The sequence below is a fragment of the Leuciscus leuciscus genome (genome assembly GCF_965113295.1).
Source record: "Leuciscus leuciscus genome assembly, chromosome: 5".
Taxonomy (NCBI): domain Eukaryota; kingdom Metazoa; phylum Chordata; class Actinopteri; order Cypriniformes; family Leuciscidae; genus Leuciscus; species Leuciscus leuciscus.
In genome coordinates, this window is record NC_138729.1 from 18,214,974 (window position 1) to 18,229,946 (window position 14,973).

Sequence of the window (14,973 nt, forward strand, 5' to 3'; positions counted from 1 at the left end):
GGGAAACTCACTTCGTACGATCAAGATCACGCGGAAGTGTCTCCGCGCCTTGGTTATATGGAGGAAATACTGGTTCCTTTCCCAGGTTCCGGTGTTGGGAGCTCTTTGCCATCGAGTTGCTATCTCGACAGATGCTTCCCTCACCGGCTGGGGAGTGGTAATGGGTAACGCTTTGGTTGTTTCCTCTGTGGTGCTTTTAGACCAGGACAGGAGTATGGCGGCTTAGAAGCCTTATTATACGTAGATATCCCTGTAGGATGTGGTATGCGGCAGGCTGGTCCTCTCCGCTCACATTCGTAAGGTTTTGCAACTTGGTCCCCAGGTTCTCAAGTGCTCTTGTCTTAGTTGTGCAGTATTCACACAGACAGGTTCTGGTTCGTATGGCGTGTTGGGCATTCTCGTTCCCAAAGCGTCATTGACGCATCGCGAGTTCCCTCGAAAGGGAACGTCTCAGGTTACGACTGTAACCCTAGTTCCCTGAGAAGGGAACGAGACGATGCGTCACTTTGCCATACTTCCTACATCCCTGTGATCGACTTGCTTCGGCCCTTTTCGAAGCTAGCGCGGTTCTAAACCGGATGTCCTTTATCCTTTCCTGGTCGTCACATCACCCGCCCGTGACGCCCACTCTCGCCATTGGACTAGTTGACATAGGTGCTTCAGACGCAATCACGCAGGAGCGTTCCCAAAGCGTCATTGACGCATCGTCTCGTTCCCTTCTCAGGGAACTAGGGTTACAGTCGTAACCTGAGACGTTTTATGTAGTAAGTCTATGACTGCAGTTTTTGGTGCAGACTTAAAACATGAAAGCGCACTTGTTGAACAGCTGAAAGACATGTCTCCAAAGCCTTTTTCATCCACATATATATATATAATTTAGTGCATTAATTAGTGTGAGTTACTGCATTAATTTGTGTGAGAACTTAATTAAACTTGGGGAGGAATATGATCCAATAATAGACACAGCTGGATACTGCAGTGTGCAACAGCAGAGAAGGCGATGACCATAGAATACACTTGTCCTAAAGTGACAGCACAATTACCTCAGGGCCAGGTGGGCCTGGCAAACCATCTGGGCCTTGATCTCCAGGCTTACCCTAAAAGACAAAAGAGCTTGGTATAATTTGGCTTTTTGTCAAATCAACACTAAAGATTTTAGATAAATAAACATGGTAAAACACAACTAAATGTAAGTCTACGAATTAACCTGTGGTCCCGGCTTTCCTCGAATTCCTGGTAAACCTGGTGAGCCTTGAATACCCTGGAAAATCAGCACATAGTTATTCAAATAAAAAAACTCTATTTGGGGTGTCTGAATGCACAAAAAATACAAATGCATGCACATACATATACACATACACATACACTCTGTGTGGATAAATCAAAAGAAAAGCCGTTAGCTGAAATACCTTGTCACCTTGAAATCCGGGTTCCCCCGGTTCTCCGGGCAACCCGACATCACCCTGTCAACAGAGACAGCGAAACGTCACTCTATGGCATTTAAAGTCACCATGAAATCAAAATCGACTATTCTTGTTTTTTTATAGAAAAAAAAATTGTGCCCTCATAATCAAAACAACTTAAAGCGGCAGATGACATAACAGCAGCACGTTCTTATAATAAACAGAACGCTAATATAGTGATTGCTATAGTTATCTTTTTTGCCGTGAATGGGCCTTAACACAACTTCCATTTCATGTCCATTTTATGTCTGGATATCCCAGTAGTTCAATCACAGCATTAGTCAAGTTCAACTATATCTTTAGTCATGTTACAATGTGCCTGAAGTTCAGCACCTGGCCACAAAAATGAGGAGCAGCAGGACAGAGGCTAAACTGTTGACACCTTGACCAGCCTGCACTGAACCTCAAATAAATCCATGCCTCCATAACAATATCATTGCTTTATTGTTTAACAGTATTGCTGAATAATTACAGTCATTTAGTCATCAGGAATAGTGAGTAGGACCTACATTCAAAAAATGATCTGATATGTTAAATCCGGTTTTCTATTTTAAAGTAATGTTTTTTTATTCAGTAAGTGTTTTAAACGAAAAGTCACAAATATCTCCAAATCTATTTATTTATTTGTTTGTTTATTTACAAATCACAGACAGAGAGAGAACTCTGCTGAGCATGTGCAGAGTAAGTATAATAGAAAATGTTAATTAATATTACTCAGAAATGTATAATTACACTGTAACAAGGGCACTTGTTGACTTTATTTTATAAGTTTTCTATTTTATAATATTTTAAAATGTAATTTCTTCCTGTGATAGCAAAGCTGAATTTTCAGCATCTTTACTCCAGTCTTCAGTGTCACATGATCCTTCAGAAATCATTCTAATATTGTCACGTTTAGTGTCTGTGTTCGTGTTGTGTTTGCCTGTGGCACACCGTTTGTCCATGTGTTTCATTGATGTTATCCCTGTCACCTTTTTTCTTGTTAATTAGTCATTGAGTTCATTTGTCCCAGTTGTGTCTTGTTTCCCTGATCTGTTCTGTGTATTTAAGCCCTGTGTTTTAGTCTGTTCCTTGTCTGTCGTTGTTGTGTTATGTTTGGTTGTTCTGTTATGTTTGGTTGTTCTGTTCCCGAGTCCTGTTCACTAGCCTGAGTCTGTATTTGTCTAGTGTTGAGTTTGTTTAAATAAAAGCTGCTGCTGTAGATCCTGCATCCTTCCCTGCTTCAACCTGCATTTGTGACAAACATGCTGATTTGGTGCTTAAGAAACAATTATTACTGTCATTATTAACCACGTTAAAAACGGCTTTTTAAAAATGTTTAACTGCTTCATTTTTTTTGTAGTAATTTTTTTTCAAGATTCTTCAGAAGCACTTTTTTTAAATAGAAATCATTTGAAACATTGTAAATGTCCTTACAGTCACTTTTTATCAATTGAATGCATACTTGCTAGAATTAATTATCTTTAAAAACATCTTACTGAACACAAACTTTTTTTAAACTTTCTGTATCTGTGACTGATGACTTGTGGTATGTTACAGCTGACCTCAGTTTCCCTCAAAAGTGGCTCTGTGCAATCAAATACAGAAGAAGCAAAAGCTAATAAAGGGCATTCAGATCACCTTATCACCTTTCAGTCCAGGCTCCCCTGGGTTTCCTGGCACACCCTGCAAGACACCCAAGATACAAATGTTATTAAGAAGAACTTGTACAATAGGCCATTGTTTTATGAATTGATGCCCAGGGAAGGCAAATGGAATTTATACTTAAATCCATATTAATGTGCTAGTTGAAAAAGAAAGTCACAGTATTATGTAATACTGTCTGTGCTGAAAAATCCAGCATTAATTCAATGTTGGTCCAGGCTGCTTTATACTATTAGAGCTGGTCTAGCTGGTGGACCAGCATATTCATGCTGTTCTCAAGCAAAACTGATATGGTGTAGTTAGTCCACCACCAGCGACCTGCATCCCACGCTGGTCCCAGCATGCAAAACATACCTTATGCTGGTGAACAGCATACATTTAGATGTATGACCTAGTATTTATTATATCATAATATTGATTTCTGAAATTCAGTGTCTGTTAAAAGAGTTAATATGTGTCATTTGAATGTTAAAATAATCATGTTAAAATTCTTTTTGTTATTCCAATGTAGTATGTGAAGATTTCCTTTGATTTCTCCCAGCCTGGCCAAGCTGGTTTGTTTTTCTGGTTTAAGAGGTTTTCTGGGTACTTATCAGGCTGGGAGACTAGCCAAACCATCTTAAATCAGCTAAGATTAGCAAATCCCTTTAGGCTAGTTTGAAACAGACTTTTCAGCATGGATATTCATAATAATTTCAATGCAATCACCTTTGGCCCTATTAGTCCAGGAAGACCCAAAATTCCAACAGGACCCATATCACCCTGCCAAAAAAAAACCATAAAAAGCATAAACAAGCATAAAAATGTACACTGCATTATTTTTTACATGCCAACAGAAATCACTGTCAGCAAGGCAAGTACCATAGCAATGAGGTTAGATGTTAATAACTTAATGTTGGTTCACTTACAATAAAACCAGGGATGCCAACAGGACCTGAGGCACCCATCTCTCCCTGTGAGAAACAGAGAACAGATACTGAGCGTTACTGGCAGGACGCTGGGAAGGGGGGGTGAAACCTCTGTTCCCTGATAGCGAGCTAATCTGTGGCTTGCATCTACCCCTCAGTGAGCCAATGAAAGAGACACGCTGTGGAGTACAGAGAAGGGCTTGTTGTGTGGCGTGACTGGCCGGCTGCTACCTGCCATACCAACTTCCTCCCTCAGCAACAGGCCAAAAAAAATCCCCTGTGTATTTTCGCTCTCCTTGTTCTTTGAAACATAGCAGATAGATGTTACGGGTCTGCTGCTCTTGCCGAGTGACTGCTGATGAAGGAAAAGGATTGAAGTGAAGGCGTGCATGTCTTGTCCGTTTTGTGATATGGTTAGGGTTACAGCGCAGCAGCGTTGACAGGGTCAGCCGCTCAGGTTAGCGATAAGCTAAGCTACTGTTTGCTCAGCTACAGACAGCTAAAGTGGGTTAGAGAGGACAATACAAAGTTAGTTCACACGAGTGTGTATTTGAAATGAGTAGTTTTTAGAATGTTTCCACATTGTTGCTAGGGAGATGTGAATAATTTCTAGGATGTTGCTAGGTGGCTTGTAATTAACTCAAGTACACTGACCTCACCAGAAAGTCTTAATGATATTCTGCATTACAAAAACTTTAAAAGTCGCAATGTAACGGGGGTAGTGACAGATCTTTTATACCGTATTGTGACGTTCATCTGAGTGAAATGGATTATCGAAAAGAGAAATGTAGGACTGTGACTTGATTCTTGATTATATTATTTTAATGCTATTTAAAGAACATAATTATAAATACTTTGCTTGTTACATATACCTGCCACATTTCAGCCGTAAATAAATAATAAATGTTAGCTAGATTATGTTCATTACCTGTCTAGCGACGTACGTTTATGCTGACATATAATTAAATAATGGTTTGCATTTAAAAAAAACATCTATCACGTGTCATTATGCATATGTCACCAGAGAGAAGTCTGTCGTTTCAGCGAAAGTTATGACATTGTAACTACATGGTTAAAAAAAAAATATATGAATGCACAAATTGTTCACAATAAGACCTATAACATTAATTTATAATTAATTATATGTCAGGATGACTTTAGATTAAGAACACTTACAATTATTACTCATAATAAGAATTTTCTTAACTTTGAGGGACAGTTCATCCAAAAACTAAACTTCATTTACTCATTCCCATCACTTACTTTCTTTTGCAGAACACAAAAGGAAATCATTTAATACATATTCAGTGGAGTGAACTGCAACCACACATTTAAGCAATTTTAAAAGGTAAAATGAAAGGTGAAATGCATCAATTATGTTGGTGGGCAGAAACAGCAGAAGCAGCAGGTGAACATTTTCACCGCATATTGGATTGGAGGCTATTATTTTACTGATAAAATTGATTAAAGAAAATTGGGAGTTTGGAATAACAGAATTACATTTTTTTTGTCATTTTTTGGGTGAACTATACCTTTGGGGGAGTTGTTGCAACCCATTTGGGGATCATCTGCCAGGTAAATGTTTGATCGCGCATATACTGAATCCTCAACAAGTCACAAGACTGAAATGGTGTGGGACGAATTATGTGCTGAAGTGTAATACTCGAGGTTAGAGGTACTGTAAGTAATTGTGATGACTGGCTTAGGAAATAACATTAACAATCTGGTGAAATGTGGTTTTGTGGTCTTTCCTGCAGAATCATTTTTGACAATACACATCTATACATTACTAAAATATTACACTTACGTCTTAGAACAATTCATAATATGCAAATAAGTGAAAAAAAAACAAAAAAACTTTTTATAATATTATGGTACATGGAAACATGAATAACAAGGATGAAATATTAGGTAAAGAATATGGTAAAACGATCAGAAGTGAAGCAACCCCTGTAATGGCAAAAACAGATTTCTGCTGTAGACTCCAGTTGTGACAGCTGATTTCCTCATTACCAGTATTATTCAACGCTGAGCGGCACACACTGGACGCCCAACTGGCTTGTGTGTGTTATTGTGGTGGCATAAATCAAAGGTATTTATTAGAGTATAGCAGTTGAAGTGGCCCGGTCAGCTTGTATAATGGTATGTCCATGACAGTGTATGACCGGCAGAAAAAGGGCATGCAGAGGCTAGGAGACTATGGGATGACTTTTTTGGTGAACTTTTCACCAACTGTGTGGTAATATTCTGATTCACTAAACTTGATAATAAATATAACCTCAAACATCAATGGTTAAAACTCTCTGAGCATTCGAAAACTGGAGTTGCCCCACATGGCAGTCGACCAAATGGTTGATGTAGCACTACTTACTGGGTTTCCATCAGGTCCTGGTGGTCCTCGCTCCCCAAAATCTCCTGGAAAGCCCTGAGCACACAAATGTGAGAGACAGCAGAGTTTAGCAGAGCAAGACGTGGAAAAAAACGCACTTAGACTCAGGGCAGATACCATTTGTGCATTGCTGTTTCCAGTTTCCCACATGGTAAACATTGTCCTTTCGCTTTAATCCTGCACAAACCTCTGTAACACCAGAACCATTCCATAATCATGGGATATTGAAAAACTGGATCTCAAAATGCAGCCACAGGAAAGAAGCAATTGGATAGAATAAGTTCTAACCACCAACAATATTTCATATACAGCCTAGAAAAGGGATATGTCAGTAGCCAGAATTTCTTTTCCACTATTTGAGTATGTGACTAAAACAAATTAAAATGAATGTTTTTGTATTATTATTACTGTGGTTAGGTTGGTGAGTTAGGACAAATATCAGATTTTTCTTTTTCATTTGCACCAGTCATGCCACCCATATAGCAATGATTAATAATAAATACTGACCAGAAATTAAAACATATGTTTTGTGTGTGGGGGATCACATTATGAAATAAATGTTTTTCTCCAAAATAATGTTGGCCACAATTATTGGCACCCCTGGAATTTTTTAAGAGTAAAATATCTCTGAAGTATATTCCCATTATACCTCTTGACGACAAGGAACATGAAATTGTCCAGCTATGACTTCTTGTTTCACAGGAGTTTAAATATGAGGAAACACAAAGGCCAAATTCCATTAATCATCCATCACAATGAGTAAAACCAAAGAATATAGTTCTAATGTGCTGCATCAAAATATTGTTGAGCATCACAAAATAGAAAGTGGCAGTAAGACAATTAAATAATTGAAAATCCCCATTTTGACCATCAGGGCAATAATTAAGAAGTTCCAATCAACTAAAGATGTTACGAATCTGCCAGGAAGAGGATGTGTCTGTATTGTCTTAATGCATGGTGAGGAGGAGAGTTTTAGTGGCTAAATACTCTTCAAGGATCACAGATGGAGAATTGCAGAGATTAGTTAAGTCTTGGGGTCAGAAGCCTACAAAAAATTTTTTTTTTATAAAAATAAATCAAACAACCCCTACACCCCCACATGTTGTTTGGGAGGGTTTCGAGAAAAATCCTCCTCGTTCATCCAAAAACAAACTCCAGCAAATTCAGTTGTCAGACACGACTGGAACTTCAAACGACACAGGGTTCTGTGGTCAGATGAAACTAAAAAAAGAGCTTTCTGGCAGCGAACACGCTAGATGGGTTTGGTGCACACATGGATAAAAAGTACCCCATGTGTACAATTTGATATACCGTTGGATCTTTAATGTTGTGGGCATATTTTCCTGCTGGAGGTCCTTGACATCTTGTTCAGATACATGGTATTGTAGATTCTATTAAATATCAACATATATGATAAAAATCAAAACCTGACGGCTTCTGCTAGAAATCTTATAATGGGCCGTGGTTGGATCTTCCATCAAGACACCGATCCAAAACAAACATCAAAATAGACACAAAAATGTGTTACGGAGCACAAAATGAAGCTACTGCCATGTTCCCAGTTCCCTGGCCTGATGAGTGGAGTGAACTGAAGAGAAGAAGCACCAACATGGAGCTGGGAATCTGAAGGATCTGGAGAGATTCTGTAAGGAGGAATGGTCTCTGATCTCTTGCCAGGTGTATACCACTTCATGGCCAAGCACACAGCTGATGCAAATTCTCTGATGCGATTATTTGCTCCAAGTGTGAATATTAGTGTGAAATTGAACACTACAGTACATGCCAATGTTGTTTTCAATAAAAAAAAAACATTTGCACAAAGCAAGCCAATCCACTTTTCCATGTTGATAAGAGCATTAAAATGAGAAAAAAAGAATGGGACAAAAAGAAATCAAGGGACATTTAGAATAGATAAAAATGTGTGATTAATTACGATTAATTGCGAGTTAACTATGACATTAATGCGATTAATCGTGATTAAATATTTTAATCGTTTGACAGCACTAATATTTGGGTGCCAATAATTGTGGCCAAAATGTTTTGGAGAAAAACATTTATTCCATAATGTGATTTCCCCCCCACTTTCAATTCTTTTACTTCAATGAAAGGTTAGATTTTTGCAAATTGTTTGAATGAAAGATCAAAAGGATAAACAATGCAGGTTTATTTTGTACAGCCATTTTGATCATATTTACCAGGGGTGCCATTAATTCTGACCACAACTGTAGTCATATTAGTCAAGACATTTATAATGTTACAAAATATATATATTTTAAGGGGAAAAACTATCACTGTTTCCACAAAAATATATTAACCAGTACAGCTGTATCAAACATTGATAATTATATGAAATGTAAAAAAAAAAAAAAAATCCCAACAACATATAAAAAAGTACTAATAAAAAGGCATATGGCTGCTGCACTGAATTTTGGTTTTGTGAAAACAGAGCCTGATGTCGAGTCACAGAAACAAGCTCAGTTCTCGTCTTTGTCAGCTCTGCAGGAAATTCCATGGCTGAGTGTTTCCTTGCACTGGCAACAGCCAGAAGAAGCAAGAGGAGGACCGGCAGGGATTCGCTGACAGCGCTGTTTCCCCTCTATCTACTGTTACGTTATATAAGAGGACAAGAGCTATGACGTCGCACTCCACTGTGTGCTAAACGTGTGCTTGTCTGAAAGCCAAAGTCAACACTTGCACTGTGTGGAGATCTTTTTTTGGTCCTCCAACAAGGCAAACAGTAAGTTAAGGCCGAGGGGCATGTGCTGCCTATCAAACAGAACTGCAGAGTTAGAGAACTTCTTATTAAGAACAGATGAATCTGTGCTTGGCACCACGTTTGTGCTTTGAACTGCGCATAATTGGTAGTTGTTTTGGAAAAAGATGAGCTTGAAATCTTAATGTCTAGTTCTTTTGAAAATAAAATATGCAGACCAACATAATTTTGGTAAATAGAGAATGATTATGGGTGTATAGATGGTAAAGACCTTTGCTAATAATTAGTGGTAATTCAGTAGTATTTAGCCAGATCTATAAGATCTATCAATCTATCTATCTATCTATCTATCTATCTATCTATCTATCTATCTATCTATCTATCTATCTATCTATCTATCTATCTATCTATCTATCTATCTATCTATCTATCTATCTATCTATCTATCTATCTATCTATCTATCTATCTATCTATCTATCTATCTATTGTAGTGTGTCAGTAGGAAATATTAGTTTACATTTCAAAACATTCTTTTTGCCATTAATTGTAATAATCCAGTGAGATTTGTGTATGCACAAGGAGTCTGACAACAGCCGGTATGGTCTGATCTCACCATCATCGAGTCCGTCTGTGATTACATGAAGAAACAGAAAAAAACTGAGACAGACTAAATCCAGAAGAACTGCGGGAACGTCTCCAAGATTCTTGAAGAAACCTTCCTACAAAGCTACCTGAAAAACTATGCGCAAGTGTACCTGGACCAAAGCCGTTTTAAACGCAAAGGGTCGTTACACCATATATTGATTTGAATTAGTTAATATAAGTTAAATCATAAATAAATTCAATTTGTGATTTTATTTATGAAAGCATTCTCACTTTACAGCATTTTAACACAAGTGCCAGTACTTTTCACAGTACTGTAGCTTTGCAGGAAGGTTTCTTCAAGCATCTTGGAGACGTTCCCGCAGTTCTTCTGGATTTAGTCTGTCTCAGTTTTTTCTGTTTCTTCATGTAATCACAGACGGACTTGATGATGGTGAGATCAGATCATCCTGGCTGTTGTCAGATTCCTTGTGCATACACAAATCTCACTGGATTATTACAATTAATGGCAAAAAGAATGTTTGGAAATGGTTGGGGGTATTAACATGCCTAAGACTTTTGCACAGTACTCATCTATCTATCTATCTATCTATCTATCTATCTATCTATCTATCTATCTATCTATCTATCTATCTATCTATCTATCTATCTATCTATCTATCTATCTATCTATCTATCTATCTATCTATCTATCTATCTATCTATCTATCTATCTATCTATCTATCTATCTATCTATCTATCTATCTGTCTGTCTTTCTATCAAATTCTCTCAAACATTTTTAGACAGTGTGAATGGGTCACAAATCAATGAACACAGAGGCAAGTCATTCAGAGGTTGTCTAGAGAGGATGGTGAGAGAAAACTTTACCGGCCTACCCATCTTGCCCTTCTTCCCAGGAACACCAGGTAAACCCTAAGAGGAGACAGCAGAGAGAGGGAAAGCAAGGAAAGACAGGTAAAAAGAGACAGAAATGGCACAAACAAAAAGAAGCAATTAATCGATTCCCAATCCCAGTGTATGTAACAGACTGTGTAAATGCTGAAAGGTCTTTAGTTTCTATTCTTCTGAACACAAAAGAGTCTCTCTGATCTCTATGAACTCTGTCCCTCTGGGCTTGAAAATAGGAGACATGACCTGGCTAATCTGCAGCAGGCCATATTCCAGCTCACGGGGGCTTATATTGCCATTTCCACAAAGTCGGAATTTACCAGCTTGAGGTTACTGAGCAAATATTGTGAGAACTGAGACTAACTACTGTTTTGAAGAGGGATTGCTGTGTTTTTAGTGGAGCGTGCCCCTTTCACCAGGCTTCCTATTCAAAGCAAGTGCTTTTGATTTACAAGCCACCATTAGAAAGGAATAATGATACATGTATGGCATGTGTAATAGTGTGGGGGTTTGTTCCAGTAATATTTCCTCTTGGGGCAACTAAAACCAAGACTATACATCTCCATCATGCCATACAATTTTACTAAAGACATCAGGGAACATCAATGGACTTTTAATGAAAAAAGTATTTTTTGGTTTGTTTGCTGTGTTCAGATGTACTTGTATGCTTATGCTTTGTAAAAACTGAAAGCGCTATTTAAAGTAAACATTTTTAACATGGCTAATTTCAATATGGCGGTGCCCATGAGGGGTTGACCCGCTCCATGTAAAATAAAACAGATATAAGACTGTTATGTCTGGACTCTCTGTCTGTATCACTTAAATATTTATATTCTATTCAAATTCAATTTGCTGTTCAATTCTGAACAGTGTACAACTTTCAGAATTAGAAAAAAAACAAAAACTTAAGTGCAGAAACAACAGCAAAACTCACTCTTTCTCCATCAGGTCCAGGGAGACCGAAGACGCCTGGGATTCCAATGAAGCCCTAAACCAGGGGAGTGTAAGAAGACAAGAAACAAACAGAGAGACTTTAGAGTTATATGGTCCAAATATCCCTTGCTAAACAGCAGATTGACTTGCGAAGGTCTTTTGAGGACAGTGGTCGCTCGGTGAAGATCTAGGCCTTGAGGCAAGTGTATATGCCCATGGACTGCATGGTGCTGGCTTCCACGATGTAGTCCAAGGGCACATACCCTCACACCAGGGATCACGCTTGCCTTCAGCAGGATGGCTAAGGATGGGTCACAAGGTAAATACAAATGAACATACAATGAAATCACGAAGGGAAAAAGACAAAAGAAACATGAGATGATGCACATTATTATATAATAATAAATAAATCAACATAAAAAATCATTACAAAAATATAACAATGTTAAAACATTAACATAAAAATCATGTTTTGTGTTCATATATACAGTAAAATAAAAATAAAAAAACGAACCAACTAACACACAAATAAAATCTTTCTGGCAAAAAGGCAGAGAATAAAAAGAATAACAAGAGAGAAAAGACTTCGGATGTACACTGCTGCCATATACTTTACAAGACCAAATTGGTTTTAAAAGTTTAGAGGAATTATAATGTAAAACCCATCTGACAAATCCCTGAGAGCAGTATACTTTCAGAGCTGATGTTCTGAGGTTTTATAATGAAAACAACTTCCAATAACTGATCCTTAAATGTCTACAACCATTTCCTTTTCTGGTGCCTTTCACAGTTTCCAAACTGGAAAACAAGCTTTCAATACCAAATATGTAGAAGCCCTTACAAAACTTTCCGAACATAAATGCTCAAATTTATAAAGCAAATTTATAAGTAGGAGCAAACATGGAATGCTAAACATCTTAACTCTACTCAGTGAATACATAATGATCAATTTATAGCCAACACAGTTGAAATTATTTCTGATAAAAAAATAAAACAATACCCATCCCTTACCCGTGTGCCTTTTGGTCCCATATTTCCTATAGGCCCTGGTAAACCCTACAAAAACACAAACAATGCAATAGTTCATGCCTGCAAATGGGATCAATAATAATGTTGTGCCTACAGAATTGGAATCACAAAATGAAGACTTCCATTTTATGGAGGCCCAAACAGATTTATGCTGTTGAAATTTTGCAAATATGATCTAGTGCTCTAGTCTAACTTGGCCAAGTGAATTAAAGATCCACTTTATTTTTTTGGTCACTCTTTAGTAGGGTCCAATTGTCACTATTAACTATAGTTGCTTATTAGCATGCATAGTACTAGGATATTGGCTGTTTATTAGTACTTATGAAGCACATATTAATGCCTTATTCTACATGACCATCTCTTAATCCTACCTAAATTAACAACTACCTTACTAAATAAGCAGTAATTAGGAGTTTATTGAGGTAAAAGTCATAGTTAATTGTTAGTTAATTGTGGGAATTGGACCCTAATCTAAAGTGTGACCATTTTTATCTCCTATTTACACAGCCATGACTAACACATTTTTTTCTGCACACACACATCTAGCAAATATTAACAAAATAGTTTGTTTAGTGTTCGACAACAGTGTCTCTCAGAGATCGCTTACTTCACCTTTAAGGAAACATTAAAGAGTTATATCAGCTGAAAAACTAAATTCCAATAGGATTTTCTAGAACATGCCTAATGGTAAAGGTATATAAGACTAGAAGCTACCAGAAACATTTATTAGGTTGTTGTAGTTGTTGTTGCTTCCCAGAATAAGTAAATCTGGTAGTTCACAAAGAAAAGCTGGGGCCGATCTAATAATTTCCACCAATTACATTTACTGTAAGCTCAGCAGTGGGAGAAAATCTATCAAAAAAGGGGAGGATTTTCTTTTGCAAATGACTTTTCCAAATCATTCATGCCTTTGGCACCCCAAAAATGATTATTTTACTGCTAGCACATTAAGCTCAAAATATAAAATCCATTTTCAGTGCCTCTTAATTCCAAAAACCCTTCTAATTTCTCAAAAATGATGTCAAAACGAGGGTCATATTGGCAGAGCAAGCTCTTTTAGTCTCCAATACAAGCCATGACACTTTGCTACTAGTCTCATTATACTCGTATCTGTGAGTATTGTGCAAGCCAGCAGCACAACAGAAGATTTACTGCACCTGCCTGCCAGGATAACCTTTGGCACCCGGGCTTCCATCCGGTCCTCTTTCTCCCTGCGGTGAGAGAGAATAAAAAATATAAAGAGGAAAAAATCCATTACTATAAATATGTCATTAGCATTGGAAGCTCTTCTTGTAGAGAGCCATAACAAACAAAAAGAAAGATAAAAAGCATAATGGAGAGAAGAGAGAGGAGTAAAAAGCATTTATATTAAAACAACATGTTATTTTTATGCATGTCTGTAAATAGTTTCAGTCTTTTTTCATGTGTTGCCATTTATGTCAATATGACAAATACAGAGCGTGTGGGACCCACCACAGAAGTATGAGATTATGAAACAATAATGAAAGCGTTTTAAATATTATTATACTACTATAACTCAACAACTCTAAATTACAGAAATTCATTCAATGCTAGAAATGGGAGGAAAGTCCATCAAGTGTCAGACAGAATGATGCTGCCAAAACTCAACTTAAAAAAAAAAAATCATATTTTCAGTGTCTTTCTAGTTTTCTGTGTCCACCGCTTAGTGTGTAATTTATGTGTCATTAATTGTGTGACAAAATAATGTGACAAAAAAGAACGCATTTATTCTTTTGTGTGATTCTGTCCAGTAATCTAGGTCTGTATTACAGAAACATCCCATCTTAAGTCTTAAAAGTCTGAGAAAATCTGAGAAGTTCTAAATGAACTTCTACATTTCTGGCCGAAAGAAAGTGTGACCATCACCGGATGTGGCAAAATTCCGTGAATGAAATAATGTCTACTCGGGAATAATGACAATGAAAAAAAATTCTATTCTGCCAGCTAGCAAACTTGCAAACTTGAACCAGATGCAAAATTTACGTAGGGAAGTTTCTTTGCCACCAAAATGCCATTAGACAAAATACTTTGTCATGTTGATTCCCCTTGAAATTAATGGATTTGGGCTGTGAAAGTTTGCAGAGGTATGGAAAATGTGACCGCACCTTTATTATTTTTCTGTAATATGGCCCGTGGAGTGTACTATGGTATTGGATGTAAAAGTCATAGTTGTTAATTCCTCTAATTCTCCTCTTGTGGAAAGTAAAAAAAAAAAAAAAGGTGTGAATGGGAACTCACTTGATCTCCGGGGTGACCAGAGGGACCAGGATGGCCTTTCTGTCCCTAAGCAGAGAGAAAGAGAGACTGAGTGTTGCGAAAGGATATGATAATTTATAGTTGGAGGTCAAACAAGAGGAGGTAAAATTACAGCAAGGATAA

At 37.4% G+C, this 14,973-nt stretch overlaps 1 protein-coding gene across 4 annotated transcripts in view; it reads right to left on the minus strand.

Annotated features, from left to right (window-relative positions):
• Positions 1 to 14,973, minus strand: part of col27a1b (collagen, type XXVII, alpha 1b) — a 117,940-nt gene that overhangs the window by 46,518 nt on the left and 56,449 nt on the right. For all 4 annotated transcript variants that reach the window (XR_014205902.1, XM_082168893.1, XM_082168894.1 and 1 more), the window contains exons 8-19: positions 14,833 to 14,877; positions 13,731 to 13,784; positions 12,556 to 12,600; positions 11,546 to 11,599; positions 10,591 to 10,635; positions 6,387 to 6,440; positions 4,016 to 4,060; positions 3,816 to 3,869; positions 3,084 to 3,128; positions 1,410 to 1,463; positions 1,208 to 1,261; positions 1,044 to 1,097 (exon numbers count right to left, since the gene is read on the minus strand). Coding sequence is in view for 3 of the 4 variants with exons in the window: in XM_082168893.1 (XP_082025019.1) it covers positions 1,044 to 1,097; positions 1,208 to 1,261; positions 1,410 to 1,463; positions 3,084 to 3,128; positions 3,816 to 3,869; positions 4,016 to 4,060; positions 6,387 to 6,440; positions 10,591 to 10,635; positions 11,546 to 11,599; positions 12,556 to 12,600; positions 13,731 to 13,784; positions 14,833 to 14,877 (603 nt within the window). In the remaining variant the exon portion in view is untranslated. The remainder of the gene's footprint in view (positions 1 to 1,043; positions 1,098 to 1,207; positions 1,262 to 1,409; positions 1,464 to 3,083; positions 3,129 to 3,815; positions 3,870 to 4,015; positions 4,061 to 6,386; positions 6,441 to 10,590; positions 10,636 to 11,545; positions 11,600 to 12,555; positions 12,601 to 13,730; positions 13,785 to 14,832; positions 14,878 to 14,973) is intronic.